The 20946-nt window shown below is 37.7% G+C and overlaps 2 protein-coding genes across 2 annotated transcripts; both read left to right on the forward strand.

Annotated features, from left to right (window-relative positions):
- The first annotated feature begins 37 nt into the window (after positions 1-37).
- Positions 38-8936, forward strand: LOC126824960 (uncharacterized). Its single transcript, XM_050554423.2, has 6 exons — positions 38-1232; positions 1863-1936; positions 2710-2850; positions 3559-3673; positions 6330-6402; positions 7350-8936. The coding sequence occupies exons 1-6, from the start codon at positions 1143-1145 to the stop codon at positions 7469-7471; spliced, it is 615 nt and encodes a 204-aa protein (XP_050410380.2). The 5' UTR covers positions 38-1142; the 3' UTR covers positions 7472-8936.
- A 7821-nt stretch (positions 8937-16757) lies between these two features.
- Positions 16758-18329, forward strand: LOC130013126 (recQ-like DNA helicase blm-1). Its single transcript, XM_056101679.1, has 2 exons — positions 16758-17107; positions 17759-18329. The coding sequence occupies exons 1-2, from the start codon at positions 16758-16760 to the stop codon at positions 18327-18329; spliced, it is 921 nt and encodes a 306-aa protein (XP_055957654.1).
- The last annotated feature ends 2617 nt before the right edge of the window (positions 18330-20946 follow it).

Raw genomic sequence — 20946 nt, forward strand, 5'->3', positions numbered from 1 at the left:
AAATGACATGGGGTTTAACGTCCCACTGTGCTGCCCCGATTGGGCTAATGAAGACGGGCATTCCAATAAATACACGGGACCTCGGTTTTTCGTCACACCCGAATGACTAGACAGCTGCACCACAGACACGTGGAAACCACGCCAGAAATTGCCGATGATCGAACACGCTTTTGTCTGTACACCCCTTTGTCTGTGGTTTGGAGATAGGGGCGCCTTCTCTACATCGTGTGCGATATCACCTTCGGTGGAAGCGGACGTTAAACACTTTTCATTTCAAATATATTGACAACTATGTTATAAATAGACTATGACGACTGACAGTACTATAAATAGAACATGATACTAGTCACGTTGTCAGTAAACACGTATAAACATTGAACGTTTTCAGGTGAACTTAAAGAAAAGAAACCACACTGTATTAACTATACTAGTGTACATTTGTTGCATTGTTTTTGGATTATCGATTAGGACTTTGAATTATGACGTCACGGGTTAAAGGTGCTCAACTGTGAATATTAGTATATTTTAACCTGTTACAGGTAATTCGACAACAGGTAACTGATATATATATAGGTTAGATGTATACATATGTGCGTGTGTACATAAACAATATAATGACATTGAAGGTATGATATGCTTATAAATACTATACTATATTACAGGTATATCGACAACATATAAGCTATATGTATGTATATATGTATGTATGTATATATGTATGTACATAAGCTATATGCATGTATATATGTGTATATTTACATAAACAATATGACACTATACCAGTTGAAGGTATGATATGCTATGAATACTGTACTATATTAGTATTAGTAAAAGTAGTATCCGATTTAAAAACCATAAGGAAGTACCAATTATTCAACAGTGTGGAAGTATCGGGTTTATGATATAGTTTTTGAAATAGCAGTTTTAATAGAATTCTCGGTGTATACTCATCAACATTGTGAGGGTATCGGCTTTATGATATCGTTTATGAAATAGCGGTTTTAATGGACTTTTCGTTGTGCAGTCATCAACAATGTGAGGGTATCGGGTTTATGATATGGTTTATTAAATAGAGGTTTTAATAGAACATTCGGTGTACAGTCATCAAGATATTGTGTTTATATGTCGATTGATTATTCAACATGGCATCCATTGTTAAACAAGATATCAAGTTACCTGGTGAATTTAAAGATAGCTTAGCTTTTGGCTTATACAACGTGCTTACACCGCAGGTAGGTCGTTTAATTTATATCTACAGGTAGATCATATGAATTATATCTACAGGTTGTTCATTTATATTATAACTACAGGTGTAGACAAGACCAATGATTAAGGGCGGATGGGGTGCATAGATTTCCGAACAGGATGTTGCCCGGGACAGCTAACAAAGGGGTGAGCGACATAAAGGCTTCTGGGCGCTTTGCCCCAGAAAATCTTAGGGTTTTTGGTTGAGCATGAGTATTGGTCTAAACGTTATTTCGGAATATGGTGGCGGGTGGGGATGGGATGAGGGGAGGGGAGGGAAGCATAAGGTCTGTCATTGAGTCAAGTTGTGTGTTGTTGATTCCCAGACCGTACCTGACAAGAGTAAGCTCGCCTGTTCACCTACGTTGGTTTTCTCCGGGTCCTCCGGTTTCGCCCACCGCTATAAGACCCCTACACGCAGACGAAGTGTTAAAATGAAATTAAACCATTTGTTAGTCCCGAAATGTTACTCTCTCTCTCTCTCCCCCCTCTCTCTCTCTCCCTCCCTCTCTCTCCCCCCTCTCTCTCTCTCTCTCTCTGAATAAATCAATAATATTGTACGAGCGTTGGTTATTGCTTTAGATAAGGTTATAATGAGTTATTAATGATATTGACAGGAATGTAAAGAATTTATTGATAAGACGGAAGAGATGGGATATGAAGCTGCTCTATTAAATATTGGAAGCGGCGTGTAAGTTTGATTCTTTAATATCTTTAACATGTCAGTAAACCCTGTCGACGGTCGGGAGTCACGGTGGCACAGTGAGTAAGGCGCTGACTCACTAACCACGATTGAGCCCCATGTTGGACGTTGTTCGGGAAAGTTGCCCGGGATTCTACCGAGTGGTTATCTCTCCTGTCAGTGGTGCCTGGCGGAAGGTCTGGCAAGGAACAGCGCCTAGTCTGTCTCGTGTACTCCTCTGTGTGCACGTAAAAGAATCCTTGATATTGTAGTAGCGCCGCTGACCGGGAAAGGTTTACCCAATAGAGGATTCCCTTGCGTATGTGCGTCTTTGTTGGCCATGATGGTGCGGAAAAGTATGGCATTAAACATGCGCTTTAGATCATAAGGTCTGTAATAGAGTCTCCGCACAAGCGAAATATTGAAAAAATATGACCTAGTTTGTGTTGAGTCAAAGTTTTCGCCAACGCTTCATCCCATTCTCCGCTAGATCTCCACCCTGTTCCACTTACAAAGGGGTACCACACTATTCCGGACACAATAGGGATCGAATCCCGGACCGTCTGGCTAGTAACCCAGTGGCTTTCTAAATACTTATATTTCATCTTTAAGAATAATGAAAACCGAGATAATTTTATTTTTTCCAAACTCCGGATAGAACTTTGCGATAGGAACTAGGAACGCAAATGCTTTGCCTTGTCTTGTTTGTATTTGCAGGTTTGCAATACAATTACTTTAATAACAATACAATATATTAATGATAAAATAATTTATGTTTTCAGACAAATTCTTGAAACAAGCGTAAGAAATAACACTCGATGTATCTGGGATTCCATAGAACAAGCTGACGTACTCTGGGGTCGTGTTCAAAAATATGTCGCTTCTGAGTTCAAAGGTTATCCAGTTTTAGGGTTAAACGAAAGGTATGGCTTAGATTTATAAGTGAACTTCTTCATTCTACATCAGCGTGTTGATATAGATCCCTAGAAGCGGAGGGGACAATTTTAAAGATTAAGTGCCATACAAGGGTCTGGTGATGGCGTGCGCGCTGTATCATAAGGCCTGACATTGTGTCAACTGGCGTGGTTTCGATTCCCCGGTTGTACGTGACAAGGAGTAGGGTCGCCTGTCCAACCTCGTGGGTTTTTGGGGTCCTCGGGTTTCCTCCCACTGCTAAAGACCCCTACGCGCAAGCGAATTATTGAAATCAAAATTAAACATGTAAGTCCCGAAATGTCCTAGTTTGTGTCGAGTGGAGATGACCCCCCCCCCCCACCTCTCTCTCTCTCTCTCTCTCTTCACGCCACTGTATTTGTTCCACGCCGTCTAAAATAATTTGATAGGCGGTGATCAACAACATGACGTTATAGTCATTAAACACACGCAAATGCACCGCCAAAATGTTGCTTGATGACGTATCCATGTCTTCAATACAAAACTTTGGTAAATAAAACAAATGTGAAGAAACAAAGGAAACCATTGCCTACAATACCCGATTTGGATGTAAGGAGTTTATTCTTAATAAAATAAATTATTTTACAGACTGAGATTTTTAAGATATGATCTAGGAGAATATTTTAAACCACTTTCATTAATAATTTAATCTTTATTTATATTTATGTTTTTAACAGATTGAGATTTTTAAGATATGATCCAGGAGAATATTTTAAACCACATTATGACGGAATTTATGAACGAGATAATGGAGAAAAAAGTTTGATAACTTTACAACTTTATCTAAATGAGGTATTTTTCAGTTCTTCGGGTTTTATCTTTAGATACAAACCACGGTGTATTTATCTCTTTGGTCTCTAGGATCGTTATTTTGGATATAAAACACCCTGGGGGACACAGCTCCCCCCAGTACTTCAGATGGCCAAAGATCACTAAAGATTTCCCCATTGACTCCAATGTTAATTCTCGTATCTTAGACCGGCTCTAACTTTTTCCCAAATTTTCGTTGGGTAGAACGCTTTCATCCACAGATGGAGCAACATGTGGCAACCACTTGCCCAAAAGCACGTATGAGGTTCTTCAGGAAAAACTTGAGATACACAAGCTGGAAGTAGAGACAAGTAAACATGCATATTCAGGCCCTACATTTCAACCTAACCAACCTCTCAACTCTTGTATCCTTCCGCATCAAAATTATGAATATTCACCAAAACCTGACAGAAAATGTATTTTCAAACCCTTTTCTTCGATTCTACACCAAAAAGTCAACAAAAATCGCCATGCAAAAGGGGGAAAAAGGAAAAGGGAGAGGAAAACTAAAAATAGCTTGGTGATCTGTGTCCAGATTCCTTACAAAATGCCCTGAATGAAATAGAATTTAACATCCTGCTTTTCTAGCAATCGGGCTAATGATGTCAGGCATGCGCACAGGACAGCGGTGTTTACCTCGACTCTTTACTGACAGCCGACTATGAAAGGTTCTATGACTGCACGGCCTAACCACTACACTGTTTCTCAGTCTAACCACTAAACGATTTTCCCTCGCTGGTTTATTACTTTGAATTTAAATTTGAAGGGACCAAGACTTGTCAGTAGCAAGCAGCCATTGAAAACCTACAAAACTACTCTAAGAATGGTTCCTGTCTTATTCGTTTACGTTTGTAGATAACTCTGTGATTAACGCGCTAAATTCTAAACGTCTATAGATGTTTTCCCTTAAAATTGAACTCCGATTACAAAACTACACAAATAATTAAATAAAAGAAAAGTTAACTCCCTAAACAACCGCACGCCATACTTGTTTTCAATTTGTAGAACAAACATGGCGATCGCTTAGGGGTAACAAAAACACAGGCAGGTCAAGCAAACTGTCCATATACGGTTAGCTAGTCAACTACCAATTACCTCCTGACTGATTGACGGTTTTTTCAACTATCACTACTATCAGCTTAATGAAAACATTATTGCTACACAATTATTATATCTGATCAGGTACATATTATTTTACTAATTAGACGAAATAAGTCAACCACGATGTACTTTTGCTGTAAACAAAATAAGAGTAAAACCGTCTTACTCAAAACACTAACTATGCCAACGCCATTCAATTCTTATATTTCGTTTAATGTTTTGGCAACAACGTAGAAACACCAAATAATTTTCTGCATCATAAAGCCTAGTATTAAAAAAGTATCCAAACCAGCAATAAAACTGTTCTTCTCTCCATCAAATATGTTCTCAATAGGTATGCACAATTATACTCAGATTTACAAAATCAAGAGCGTAAACCTAAACGGGGAGATAACTCCACAATTGCAGCAATTCCACTAATCTTATATACACAAAAACAAAAACAATCCATTGCTCCGTAAACGGGGAGATTACTCCATAATTCCATTTTTCCCTATATCCAAATGAACAATTCTATTAATCAAATATACAAAAAGAAGAAATGAATTTAAATGGGGTTTAACGTTTTTATGGGCTAATGAAGACGGGCCACGATAAGCTACAACACTCATTACCCGGTATTACCATGTACAGTCGAATAAACACTGATTCAAATGAATAAATGTTCCTTGTTTATCATGTACCTACCCGCAAATTATGAACAGCTAGTAACCATATACTACAGAACAAAAACATAGTTTATTGTTTAACTAAACCTCGGTCATAGACATTCCTTTTCCTGTTTATTATCGTAGGGATTTATTGTCATTTGTTTGAACTCATTGGGAACTCGTCTATTGTTTTATAAACTGATGGGACAATTTCTTCCATATTTTGTCACTGATTTTCATATCGAAGCGATCTGCATGTTGTAATGGGCATATTATACATAATGTCGCCATTATTACAAGACAATTATTATTCAACGTGGCCATTATTACAAGACAATTATTATTATACGTGGCCATTATTACAAGACAATTATTGTTATACGTGGCCATTATTATAAGAAAATTGTTATTATACGTGGCCACTATTACAAGTAAATTGTTATTATACGTGGCCATCATTACAAGTAAATTGTTATTATACGTGGCCATATTACCAGAAATCTTTGTATTGCTTCGCCAAGCAACTCATGGGGTTTTATGAATTGCACAAAAGTCTTTACAGTCTTTATTTGTTACCATAGTAACTAATTGTATGTTTGTATACTGGTTTTCAGGGTTTTATATCTGAGAAAACGAATGAACGTGTGGGATTTGTTACCTTAGTTACTATGTTTGTATACTGTTTTTTCAGGGTTTTAAAGGGGGCTCAACAACATTTATATCTGAGAAAACGAGTGAACGTGTGGAATTTGTTACCATAGTAACTATGTTTGTATACTGTTTTTTCAGGGTTTTAAAGGGGGCTCAACAACTTGTATATCTGAGACAACTGGTGAACGTGTGGAATTTGTTACCATAGTAACTATGTTTGTATACTGTTTTTTCAGGGTTTTAAAGGGGGCTCAACAACTTTTATATCTGAGACAACTGGTGAACGTGTGGAATTTGTTCCTAAAACAGGTACATCTAATATTATTACATATTCCCCAATTACAAAAGATAAAGATATTATATAATGTGATTAGAGAAATATCAGGTGAAAAAATCTTCATTTGTGGCATCATAAAATCATAAAGCTTTAAGGTAGCCAAGTCTCTAACTCAGTATCATCCAAAGTCTTCGACATGGAAAACACGATTTATTTGTCGGTTTAAATCAACATTGATGTTGTGATCTTACCGGGAAAAGATGTTCTTCTGTGTACCATAATGCGTTTCAGTCTCATTTCTAACAAGGGACTCGAAGATCGAGGCTAGACATATACCACAATGCAAGTCATGGCGAACGGTGACGGCATATTCTTATCTGGAGAGCATGCGCAATAAATACTATTTAGACTGGGATAACCAGACGCTAGAGATTACCAATCATTTCCGTTTTTACTCTAATTTCAAATCAGTTATGTACGACGAAATACGTCAGAAGTCTCAATCGAATACATTAACCGAACACAGTTTTTATGGGATACACTCACTGATTTTATTGTAAAAGCACATTTCGACAGGTATCCTCTTGTCGTTATGACCTTTAGTAATCTTGGGGTCAATACAGAGAATAAAATAACAGTCTTTGTAAATGGTTTCACTATGTATTTCATATATATTCAAGTGAAGTTTACTAAATGCCACTGTGCTTGATAATGACAAGAGGATATTTGTCGAAACGTTGTGCTTTTTGAATAAAACTAGTCATTGTTTTCCATAAAAACTGTGTTCTGTTAATGTGTGTTCCGATTGCTAAATGGCACTCAAATATTATTATAAATTCATGTATTAATAATACTATTATAAATCTATAAATAAATATTAGAAAAAGTTTTCCTGACATGATTAAGCTAGAAGAAAATATTCATTTTCATTTTCCTGAATTACTGGAATTTTTATTAGCTAAATTTGTGTTTTTTTCAGGAGCTGCATTGATTTTCCAACATGATATTCTACACGAAGGTTCATTGTTAGAAGAAGGTAGAAAATATGCGTGTAGAACAGATATTATGTTCGGTAAAGATAAAATACACATTGCCAGATGATGGCGATGCTAACATAAGTGACGAACTCTGCTGATGATGTGACAAATTCGATCGACGATGTTTGCCGATATGATAAATTATATTGCCATGCTCACCGATGTGATGAATTCTATAGACGATGTTTACCGATCATGTGATAAATAATATTGACGATGTCTACCGATGTGATGAATTATATTCATGATGTGATAAATTATATTGTCGATGCTTACCGATGTGATGAATTCTATAGACGACGTTTACCGATGATGTGATAAATTAAATTGACGATGTTTACCGATGTGATGAATTATATTGACGACGTTTACCGATGTAATGAATTGTATAGACGATGTTTACCGATATGATGAATTATATTCATGATTCTTACTGATGTGATGAATTATATGGATGATGTTTACCGATTTGATGAATTCTTTTCACGATGTTTACCGATATAATGAATTCTATTCACGATGTTTACCGATGTGATAAATTTTATGGACGATGTTTACCGATGTGATACATTATATGGATGATGTTTACCGATGTGATGAATTATATTCGCGATGTTTCCCGATGTAATGAATTCTATGCACGGTGTTTACCAATGTGGTGGAGTCTATTGACGATGTTTATCGATGTAAAAAATTATATGGACGATGATAAATTATATAGACGATGTTTACCGATGTGATGAATTATATTCGCGATGTTTCCCGATGTAATGAATTCTATTGACGATGTTTACCAACGTGGTGGATTCTATTGACGATGTTTACCGATGTGATGGATTCACGATGCTTACTGATGTGATAAATTATCTTCACGGTTGCTATGGACGTCATAGGCAATATGTATTCTTTCGACAACGATTACTTTACGTATTAGTAATTTTTGACGAAATGTAATCACATTTTCGATGATTCAAAACCGAAAAGTTTCTAATCACGATTGTAACACAGCATTTATGTTACCCAAATTCAGGTTATTTTAATAGTTTAAAAGCACCAACTTTTCCATTAATTGATTATATACATTATCTTGGAGTGTTTCTAAGTTTCACCATACAGTCAACAAAATGTAATACCACGCTATCTACGGGGCATGGCTAACGAAGGTGATAATTGAAAATATCATTAAGAAAATCAAAATCCGTTAATTGGATGAGTTTGACGAACGGCTGATTTCATGCACATTTAATGGATTTTGAAGTGCAAAGCGATTCGTTCAAGCAATTCGGTGCCACCCTTTTTTCATCGTATAATCTAACTTAGCTGAACAACTGTCGATTTTTATCCAATTTGGCTGCACTGTTATGACATCAATCAATACTCGTAAATGGCAAGTAAAAAAACTATTAATAAACCGCCTAGAAATATCAGAAATCTACTCCAATTATCATTATAATGTGTATGCATATATTATATTATTAAGAGTTTATATTTTACAATGTTCAATAAAAGCTATTATATAGATGTAATGAATGAAATGGGGCTTAACGTCCTACTGTTCTGCTCCTAACCTGGGCTAATGAAGACGGGCATACGCCATACAGTGTGCTATGAGGGAAATTTTGCCCGGGCAGCGGGCTACGGCCTACTCTTATATCGAATATATAGATGTTTATTTTTAATCGCCAGTATGTTTAACATAGCATTTTCCGTTATCTCGTTATGACAGATGAACGCTAATTGATGTAAGTAATGTCCGACATTCGATGGTCTCGATCATTCAGACAGATATTCTACGAATATTAGTCTGGATGTGGTGTCAACATTTGGGAAAAACTGGGTCATTGACTAGATTTGTTGGCCCTTCATGTTATCAGGTGCAAAATCTACTTTTTTTTCAAAGCGTAATAAGGCCGGCAATAGGCATAAGACAAGATGTCGACGCCCATGAAATTAAATTGAGAATTGTCCTCTCTGAAAAATATTTGCATACTATATTAGTCTTGTTCAATACTCCAAATTTCTTTCTTTAAGGCTCATGTATGGTAGAAATTAATCCCAAGTCTTCGCCTCGATTCATGTTTATTGATAATAATGCATGAATTATGAGATTTATTTCGGGAAGGGACTCAACTCCTTTTTGACTTTAGTTGAAAAGTTTCATTGCACATGCGTAACCGGAAGTTTGTTTTTATGTGGATGATTATCCAGTAAATTTTGTTCAAATGCTTACCCACACCCTCCTCCGTATGTTGAAAACTGAGATTCTGTGCTTCCGAGACTGTACATTTGAAGCAGTGCATTGAGCACAGTGTTAGCGATTATTTGATTTTAAGGCATGAAATGAAACGAAGTTTAACACCTTTCTTTTTTGCACCAACAAGGATAATGAAAACGAGCTTACTTCATGTAGTTCGTTATGAGATAAAATGGGGTCTAGCGTCCTAACATTTTGCGACGATAATGAAGTCTGTGAAATGAAATGAAATACAATGATGTTTAACAGCCTACATTTCTGCTCCGATCAGACGAATGAAGACGCATGTGTGTACTATGAGATAATGTGTGCCCGGACAGCGACTTTACTATTCTTATATCGTTTTCAAACTGTAAGGAGACGTTTTAACGTATGTCTAATGGTATACACTGGAGCTCAGTTTCTCGTCTCACCCGAATGACAGGATGCTTTAGCTGCCTGTTAAATGCCATTGGTCTCCTGGTTAGTGGAATGAAATGAAATGGAACAGAATAGGACTTAACGTCCTACTGTCCTGCTCCGACTGGGCTACGGGTATATGCCATGCAGTGTGCTATGAGGGACATTTTGTCATTTTGCCTAGACAGCCGCGCCACAGCTTACCCTTATATCAAAATCCAACACTAATGTGTACACGTGACCTCGGTTTTTCGTCCCGTCCTGCAGCATTGCCATGGGGAAACCACGCCTGGAAATCCCGATGAATTTTCATGGCCAACACCCGGAGAGAATATATTGCTAATAAAACTCTTAACCTTCTCTTGTCACCATGATCACCACTGATCAGAAGTCTCGAATGAAAACTTTTCAGCCCCGGGGTCGCACGTGCGCTGCAGAAAGCAAACATTCGCCCGAAATAGACACCCATTTATGAATGAAGCCATGAAAAAAAGTCTCTTCTTTACGCGTTGGATTTTTAAAAATACCTGGCTAATTCGTGAAATATTTCTGGTGAATGTTTTTTTGGGCTTTCCTATCTTATGGCACACCATGGCGAAATGTCATCTTCTCGGATGAATCCCGATTCAACCTCAGTTTTCCTGATGGACGTCACCGTATCTACCGACGTCGACATGAAAGCCTTGCTCGTAACTGCGTGCTGGAAAAGGAACGTTTAGAGTGAGGTGGTGTCATGGTTTGGGCCGCTATCAACGTCACCTTCAGGTCCCAGTTGGTGGTGATCCAAGGCAATCTCAACGCTCAACATTATGTTGACGCCATCCTTCGTCCGGTGTTGCTTCCATTCGACAGATGGTCTTTCAGCATGTAGCGCCCGACCACACACTGGCAGGTTGACAAGAGACTTTCTGAACAATCATCATGTCCGTGTTATGGATTGGCCCACTATGTCTCCCGACATGAACCCGATCGAACACCTTTGGGGTGAACTTCGACGACGGGTTCAAACTCAAGCCGGGCCACCACGAACTGTTGCAGAGTTGGAACAGGCACTCCAAAATCATTGGCAAACAATCCCACAGCGAGTCAGACATCTGTGCCAGTCCATCCCAAGGCGACTTCAGACATGTGTAAAAGCTCAGGATGGACATACCCGATATTGACTTCACCTGACCCCTCCTTTGTTTCATGGTTCTCTGGCGTTTCGGGTTTGTGCATTTGTAGTGAATTCTTTCATGAAATTATCCACAGATGCTTGTTATCTCGATTTTGTCAATTGTTATGTACATTTGTTAAAAGTTCTTGCAGTAAATAAGCTTTGAATTTGGCATTGCGTTTTAATGGCTTTGAGTGGATCTTTTAAACTCACTCCCGTGGCAACTTAGCGCCACCACAAGATTGTGAAATTTAATTTTATTTAACTGTAAAGGTTAGCGAGTGCCCGTTGTATCATAAGGTCTATCATTGAGTTGACTGGCGTGGTTTCGATTCCCCGGTTGTACGTGACAAGCAGTAGGGTCACCTGTCCTTCCTCGTGGGTTTTCTTTGCGTGCGTCTTGGATCAGACGGTCTGTCATTGTGTCAAGTGGCGTGGTTTTAATTTCCGCTTGTACGCGACAAGGAGTAGGGTTGCTTGTCCTCCGGTTTCCTCCTACTGCTAAAGACCCCTATCGCAAGCGAATTATTGAAATAAAAATTGAACAATATGTTAGTCCCGAAGTCACCTGGCTTGTGTCGAGTGGTTAGTGGTCGCCTTGGTGAGTTTAGAAGTTACGTTGATGCTAGCCCTAAATACGAACATCTAAACGAAATCTATTCTCGTAATCTTGATTAACAAGACTTGTCTGATTTAAATTAAATTACGGTACTGGTCACAGCACTGGAATTCTAATCCTTTAGAGCGTACGACGTTTGCTCTGTTTTGGATGTGAATTTTGTTATAAATGTCTGTGATAATTATTGGAAACATAATAGGTTTCTTACACAGTATATAAAATAGATTGGAGGCTTAGTGGGGGGGTGGGGGGTGGGGTGTTCCATCAAATGGGCACAAAACCAGACCCAATTTTTCTATAGTAAAATTGTGCGTAGAATGCGATGCCGAGTGGTAATCAGTCCACCGTTGGGGCGTTTTCGAGATATTGGGGGTCAACGTCAAATGAGTTCATTGACACCTATAAATGAGGGTGTGAGGGCTAGAACATTCAGACACGCATTGGGTTCTGTAGACGACTATTTCAGAACAAAACGGAGGTCTCGTATATACATTGGCATGTACGTAAAAGATCCTTTGGCAATTGGAATCCCTATATTGGTGACTTAAAGGTCCATGGATTAGATGGCTCACTTTCAGTTAAGACAAAACACGTGGTTTTAGGATTGTATATTTAATGGCTTACACTTTACAACAAATTTATGAGGTCTTTTTATAAAGATGGGTTCCCGCGTACAAACTGGGTGATTTAATTGTATATATGGACTAAAAACATATTCAAACTAATTAATTTGTCATAACTTTGCTTAAAATCCTTCTCAAACATTGTAATTGCGAAGGAATGTCCTGCTATAAAAATTCGATCAAACCAGGTCATGTTTACGTCACGTGACTTACCTCTCTTGGAAGTCAGAGAATTCATTGCATACATAAGACGATGTTGTCTTTAATCGCTTACTATTTATTACAATTATCGAATCCTAATTAAATTCTCGGATTATCCACTATCCGCGTCTTTTTCCGTCATTTTTATCTCAGAAAGTGTTGTACGTCTAACTCTTCATAAAGTTTATCAAGCACTCAATGTTCGCGTGTGACCTTTGACATCACGCGTGCAGAAATTCCTAATCGTCGGGCTGTTGATTAGGGAAACCCTTACATTTTTGTCCTGTATGCGCTCCATGAGTGTTTTTCAGGGAATCCAGTATTCTTCTAGTAAAATTGGATATCTCTACTTTCCATATATACCAAAATACTTTTATTGGAAATAAACACCCGATAAATACTTTTCTGGGAACCAATTTTTAATTATAAAGAATTTGTAATTGTGACATTCGCGAAAGACGATTATTATTTTCATACAATATAAAAAAAGAAACACATATAAGCGAATATTTCATGAATTAAGTGAAGAGAAGAAATGTCTTTAAATGACATTTAAAATAGACGCCTTCTGGTATTATCAGCAAATAGCATTTCTTCGTTCCGATGTGAATTATCCGGTAGTTCTATTTTTTTGGCATTCGCCGTTTTGGGAGGATTACAGATACTGATTCAACTCTACTCGGGAAATATATTTCAACTGTTACACAGGCAAATATGACTTTTTATCAAGTCAAAAAGTTAATGGTAATCCAGAGAACATAGATCACATTTCCATATTAAAAAGGTGGTGATGTTTTAGAGAATGATATGCGACTAGATTGGGTGAGAAAAATATAGCAATGGGTGTATAAAAGAGATCACATAGATGCATTGCCATATAAAGGAGGTGGTGATGTTTTAGAAAATAATTAACGCCCTGACTGTGTGAGAAAATTAAGCAATGGATGTATAAAAGATTTACCTAAGTAATGATTAACGATCGAACTCGGTAACAACATAGCAGTGAGTGTATAAAGAGTTATGTAAGCTTTGTGACTACTATATCGCGTAATTGTGAACACGGGCGTTAAATACAGTTCCACGCACTATATTAAAGTCACGTATGAAACTGTTTCTTGGTGACGCTGAACAGCTGTGTTTTCCAAGATATTATCATATATAACAGAATCTTCCAGTGTTTCATTTCGATTTGGGTCATTTGTCTTCTTTTGTTTGCGCTTGTCTTGGGTACCAGGATGTCCCAATGTTTCGTTTGAATTATTGGCATTCCGTTTCTTCGTCTCGTTCATCTTGTAATCTCTAATGACGACTGCTAGTAAAGCAAGCAGGAGGAGGATACCAGCTACAATCCCAACCACCATGAAAATCTTTGAATTAGATGATGCTGTTACCGAAACAAAACCTTGAAATAAATCATAACACATCAATGTTAAAAATAATGATTGCTACTGTCGATTAATGTAGTTTTGTCTAGGTAATTTGAAAGTAAAATAGCCATTCAAAGAACTAAAGATAGAAACATACATTGTGCTACGGGGGAAATTAGCCTACTCTTATATCGAATTCCAACTGTCAAGAAATCTTTTACGTGCGCGCGAATGTATACACAGGACCTCGGTCTATTTTCTGGTTTTCGTTGGCGTGTAGTGCGGTACTCCACGCGCGTACAACCGAGCTGTAAATGATCATAGTTTCACACGGATAACTAATGATCATTTTTTATTTTGAAAGAATGTTATTGACATATTGTTACATGCCTTGAACTTAATCTACCAAACACAGTTTACAAGTTGGACGCGCGGTGGCTCAGTGTTTAACCCAGAGATCCGATGTTCGATCCCCGAGTTGGCCGAGAAAGTTCATCGGGGTTTTCCCTCGCGGTTTCACCTTGTCATTAGTACAGTACAGAGGGTCTGACAAGTGACGAAAAACCAAGGGCACGTGTAATAATTACACCAAATGATATTACCTTTTATTAGGTCCATTGCCGTGGAATCCAACATCATAAACGTCACCCATATTGCTAGTAGAAATAACTGTTTTTCTATAATTCTTTGTGTAAGAAAAATATCCAAATCCGTCTTTCAAAGAATAGTATACGTTTCCAGTTTCTTGGTCCACGCTAATATACTGAGTTAAAGGATCGACTGATATGAAAGACAAAATGGTCCGTTATATTTTTCAAAAGGAATCCACTGCCCACTGTTAGTGGGGTCAAATAATATGAAAAACAAAACCAGTGCTTATCAGGCAAGATATGCCAACATTTTGCAAGAGATGGATAGAGAACAAGCAAAAAAAATACGAATTTTTGTATAACCAGGGGCCATAATCCATTAAGTTACGGTCAGATATCAGGAATATCGGGTCGACATCCTTAGAATTACATACTTTTACACTTTTTGCGTTCAATCAGCGGCCATTTCGGTCCGATTTTTACGAAATTCAAACACAACCTTCATCAGGATGTAACGATAAAATATGTTAACGATTTTGAAAATCAGATAAAAAAATGCGACCTATACAGGATCCACAAGCTAAAAATGCCATAATCAAGGAAGATACGAACTAATATGCGTGACAGGCACAAAGGTCAAGTTTCATCAAAATCGAATAAAATTTGTGACTTTAAAAACATAATGGACAAATATTAGAGCATCTTAAACATACGTTATGCAAGAGCTAAATCTGCCTATTTTAAGTCTTTAATTAGGCCTTTATTTACATGACAAGTTCAAAATCAACACTGTAGACCCTCGGATGGCTTGGATGCAGCTTGGATTCAAACAGTCGTCCATTTAAAATTAAATCAATAAATGGCTGACCAAGTTAATTTAACCGGTAGTCGCTGACGTCACTACCGGAAACTGGTGATGAAAGGCCTGCCAGGCGAGAGTACTATTGCCATTTAGAATCGAGAATATGTGGGTGGAGTTATCGTCTGTCAATCAAACAATCGGCAATTCTCGTAGACGGTGCAGACATAGTTGATGCCTATTTCTAGTCCAAACTTCCAACAGTGACAACTTCGTTCAGAATAAAGTAATTTGAGAGAAATTTTCAATGTTTTCTTTTTTTTATCAGTGGTACAGGAGAACCTGGGATGAGACAACAAATGGCGTGCAAGTAAAATAACCATTGGCAGTTGGACTTTGATATAAGAGTACGCTGTAGTGCCGCTGACCGGATATAATGTCTCTCATAATACACTAGCCCGATTGGATTTGGAACCTGGATAGTCGATTGTTTCTATTTATCGCATTACAGGCTTTGTGTATTTATAAAGGAGGAAACACGCCGGAAATTTCATATGAACTTTCTCGGCCAACACTGATTTCGAGCCAGCGCCTTATTCACTTTGGCTACCATGGCTCCCGAACAGCTCCGACAAGTGCCTCCAATCGCACTGTACTTAAAAACATGATCGTATTTTTGATTTTAACAGATAGATAGACGCGAAAGGACACCTCGTATATTGACGTATTAGGTATCAATCATTATAATTCAAATGAATTCCTTAATTTTGCCGCTCCAAAAAAGGAAATGCAAAATGAATATATTGAAAATTTTATTCAAATTACTTTATTTTGCGCGAAGTTATCAATGGTTGTAGTTTTAACAAGATGCGTGCATTGATCGTAACCACTGTACTGGGTCATTCGTGTCTATTAGCCTCGCCTCTCCATTATTAAATTAAATTATTAAATGACCGAATCGTTCTAATCTACTTTAAATCGGAGAATCCAATGGCACCAAGAGTTGATAAACGTCTTGTCATGTTAATACATGTCTAATTAATAATTTATATAACATTTAAGGCCCACAAGAAAGACCTACACTAGGGAGACTTAGCTCTTATATAATGCCTGATAAACATTACATCTACCTTTAACTGATATGATTTTCCTACCTTTATCTGATATGATTTTCCCATTTCCACCATCCTTTTTCATGCAAAAAATCTTGTTTCTTGTACTTCTTAGTGTGTAGTAAATCAATTTTCTGTCATAATCACATGTCATTGCACCAACTGTAAATATAGTTAAGTATGTATCAATTTCGGGAATCTGGAGTCTTTATGTCTAATTATGACCGGTTATGTTAATCTTGCGTTCGTTCAAAGGAATACCGACAAAAACTGGAAGCGGTAAATCGCTTTCTTATGAATCTGTCCCGGTTATAGTGTCAGATCCAGTTTGTGTGCTCATCATCGAGCCTCTCAATTCTATCATGGACGAACAGAAGAAAAAATTAGAAGGTTTCGGCTTTCGATGCGCAGTGATCCACAGTGGGCAGGAAGATATCGACGTAAAAGCAGTAAAGTTTATTTTTACAAGCCCAGAAATAGCTGTAGGAGATACCAAACTTCGAAAACAGTTCTATACTACAGAATTTAAAGAAACCTTGAAGTTAATTGTTGTGGATGAAGCTCACACGGTTTTGCAGTGGTAAAAGTTGATTAATAATTTAATTGGCAATTTGAGGTGAAAAGCATTCTAATTGAACTGTTTTTCATATTTTGTTAGACACCGGTAGTTTTTTTTTCGGAATAAAAACAAATAGTAAGCTTATACATGCATAGTTGTAAAAATTGCGGAGGATAACACAAAACGTTTAAAAACATATTTCCATTATTGTCATTAATTTGTCTGCAGATGGGAGGGTGTGATGCAACAGTTGATCAATAGTAGTCCTATGATATATGTAGAGGTCTGTCCCTGAAAGCCATCACAAAAATGTTTAGCTAGTGTTTGAACCCCCTGTCGATAACATGTCCTTGAAAAATCAGGGAAGCAATATTTCTGGGGGGACAACCATGGCCGCATTAACATATTATGGGGCCTGGGGCAGAATTTAATCGTGGGGCCCCTTACCCCCCCCCCCACCAACATCTGACTGTGTACGACCAAACTTAAGGCGGTAGCCTACATGTCACCCGTACGGTCGATGGCGCCTCTCTCCCTGTGACTAAGTGACACTAATATATTCATTTCATTTTCATTTTTTGCAAAAACATGCGAAATGGTTTAGGTAAAATTGATAAAAACAATAGTAAGTGTTTTTGTACACTCTTCATTTTAAAAATCTTGTTATTGCAGGGGTGAGAGCCATGAAGGAAACGACCCATTCCGTGAATACTTCTCAAGGATAGGAGAGTTGAGGTCAGTCTTTCTGAATGTACCTGTCATGGCATTGACGGCAACAGCATCACCATTAAAAAGAAAACGAATAATGAAGAGTCTTTGTTTGAATGACTGTGTAACCATTTTGGATTCTCCAGATAGGACAAACATAAAAATATCCACTGCAAAAATTTCAAATATATCAAAAGCACAGGATTATTTTACTCCTCTTTTAGATGATGTTGAAACACAGAAAGACAGCTATCCGAGAACACTTATTTTTGGTACATTGATTAATGACTGTGCAAAGGTATATATTTATTTCCTTGAACGATTTGGTCGTCAGAGTACTTTATTCAATATGTATCACAGCGAAACAAAAGATTATGTAAAGGCATCAATAAGAGAGGATATGAACTTAGAAAATGGCAATATTCGTGTGTTGATCTGCACGAATGTTGCTGGAATGGGAGTGAATTTCCGAGGTGTCCAGCAAATCATTCATTATGGACTACCTCGTGATATGGATACTATCAACATAATTTAATTTGACAAATTATCAGTATTTCAAAACCCTGGCACTATCCAACTTCAACATGAGATTGCGTTCGGGTACTACAATCACTGGTGTACCAAACTGAGGAAGCGCCAAACCAACGTTGTCTTCATCATTCTAATCTCACCACTAGGCACTCGTAAAACTCTTCATCATTGTCCTATTTGTAGAACAGTATTACGTAATTTTTGAATGGCCCCGAACATGAAAATTAAACTTGAAAATGCAAACCTTGAACATGGTAAACATAAACCAAAACTATGAACTGTTGAACTCTAAATGGGAATAAAAATACCAAGCAAAGGTTCATCATACGATGAAGACCCTCTGGTCTGTGAATTACTCCTGTTAATCTGTCTTTCTGAGTATCATGATTAAGCATTGCCATTTGGGCAGCATACGCCCTCTCATTAGTCAGACAATCACCACCAAAGACAATTCTGTTGGCTACGTTAGTAGAATCTTCAGTTTGAGCTATAAAATTTTCATGGATGTGTTCCAATATGTGTATCATTTCTGAAGATTTGTTCTCAGACTTATCCAAAAGATCAAGTATCTCAAACTCTGACTTCTTTGAGGTTTCTGTTTGAAATGGGTGTGGAATGTTTTTCGGTAAACAGTACTGAAAGTTTTTGAGTTCAGGTATGTATTTGACAAGAACTTGCATGATATGAAACTAGTATACCGTTGCTTCAGGAACATGAAAACTAGCGGGAACGCAAGTTTTCAGTAGAGCGAAGATTGGAGCGGAATCGGTAGGTAGTGGACAGTGTCTAGGTGTCTAGTTGGTGTCTTGGATTATTGTAAACCGCTTTTGGGGCAGTTGTCGTGAGCCCGATATTAGGGTATTGTTAATAGTATTGTGCATCAGTCTACGACAGAAGAAAGACGAGGATAGGAAGATTAGGAGAGTGGTCGTTTCGGACTGTGCATATATATTAAAATTCACACGTGTTCAATCCCTCTGTGTAAAGTACATATTGGATTAGCCCCTTTAGTTACCTTAACTTAATTGTTGAGCACCAGTGCCTTATCTGAAGTCACCGACGGGCTCTTAATTACATGCGGCGTAACCCGGTTGCAGCTAGGCCCTGCATGTGGCTACTAGACCTTGTGCCTTGTCTCCTTCGGAGAGTTTTTGTTGCAGGTATTACCCGTTTAAGGTGTGAGTGCCTAGGTACTAGACATCAATTGCCTAGGTACAGGTGTGAGACGTTCTGCAAATAAGATTATACATGGATTAGCAGAGTTCCTGTTAACGTCGCTACTAAAAAGGATATTTTACCCGTGTACATAGTCGCATGCTTATTTCGCCGTGTTATATTATTTGTATACTTTTTATTTATTGTAATAAAGTGTACATAGTCGCATGCTTATTTCGCTGTGTTATATTATTTGTATACTTTTTATTTATTGTAATAAAGTGTATGATCTTTAAAACTTGATGATTGGTCGAAACAAGGTATATCGAGCTGGGGTTAACTTCGAGTCAAGACATTCATTCGGGTTAGGGGATTGGATTTGGGTCCAAGCGAGGTGATCAGTAAATTAATAGTCACTTTTTAGCTGCCCCGTTATTCTGTAGAGACGTCGTGGCCCGAGGCGAGGCTAAGAAAAACCACTCCCTCGGATAATTACCAGTAGTCCGCACTACTGTCCTATTTTGGAAGAAGAGTGGCCATTGGTTGGCACATTTTCAACAGTATCAGGTTATGAATTTTCAATATCATGTAGAACGAAACATTGAAGGAAAGGCAATATGAAATTAAACAATAAATATTTCCACTGTATGATTGTCCTTTATTTTTACTGTTTGTTACACAAGGATTTACTCGATTGTTTGGGCTTTGTGTCGGGTATGTGTGCGTCATTAGCATTTTTAGAAAGATACCAAAGTTTCAACGACTTAATCCACGCTAAACTTAACTAAGTTTATTTAAGCCTAGCTCAAAACCCGCCGTGCGAGTTACTACGGGAACTATACAGGGAGACTTTAGTAAACCCATACACAAGACTTATGCGTCACTTGCGTGTGTTCGGCGCCGTTGAAGATCGCAGACTGGTCGTAGAGGCTTTTGGTCCTGCATATACAAACTTATCACCCGGTTTCTTGCGGCTGGTCTGCGAGCTACCAAACCCCACGACCCGTGCGTGTCAAAACATTTACGGCGGATTGTGAGCTAAGCTATGGTTAACATTCAAATAAAAAACTAAAATATATATCAACAGTAGTTCTCCCGGCTTGGATTTATATCTTTGTAAAAGCTGAACTTATTTCAACCACGACTTAATCGACGATAAACTCTATTAAAGCGAGAATTTCAAATTTTCTAAGAAAGTCAAAACCTAATTATTTCTATGTCTTTTGCTCAATAGGTTATCAAATCACTATTATACGATCATGGGAATTATTTTCCACCCTTAAAAATCTATGACACAGGAATTAACAACACAATTACTTGCCCTGTTTTGCTATTGACAACATGGGGCAGCCATTTTCCAACGTTGGAATTTGAAGTTAAAAATGATATTTTTGCCAATTTCTCGGCTGGCAATAGCGAATTATATGATTAATAGGATTATTCTTTAACAAGGTAGGACTGTTTAT

The sequence above is a fragment of the Patella vulgata genome, chromosome 6 (genome assembly GCF_932274485.2).
Source record: "Patella vulgata chromosome 6, xgPatVulg1.2, whole genome shotgun sequence".
Classification (NCBI taxonomy): domain Eukaryota; kingdom Metazoa; phylum Mollusca; class Gastropoda; family Patellidae; genus Patella; species Patella vulgata.

Excerpts from the sequence above, each read along its gene's own strand:
- LOC126824960 (XM_050554423.2), top strand. The coding sequence starts at position 1,143 with ATGGCATCCATTGTTAAACAAGATATCAAGTTACCTGGTGAATTTAAA. Across the intron at positions 1,233-1,862 it reads ACAACGTGCTTACACCGCAG|GAATGTAAAGAATTTATTGA; the intron begins GTAGGTCGTTTA and ends TGATATTGACAG. Across the intron at positions 6,403-7,349 it reads GGAATTTGTTCCTAAAACAG|GAGCTGCATTGATTTTCCAA; the intron begins GTACATCTAATA and ends TGTTTTTTTCAG.
- LOC130013126 (XM_056101679.1), top strand. The coding sequence starts at position 16,758 with ATGTTAATCTTGCGTTCGTTCAAAGGAATACCGACAAAAACTGGAAGC. Across the intron at positions 17,108-17,758 it reads GCTCACACGGTTTTGCAGTG|GGGTGAGAGCCATGAAGGAA; the intron begins GTAAAAGTTGAT and ends TTGTTATTGCAG.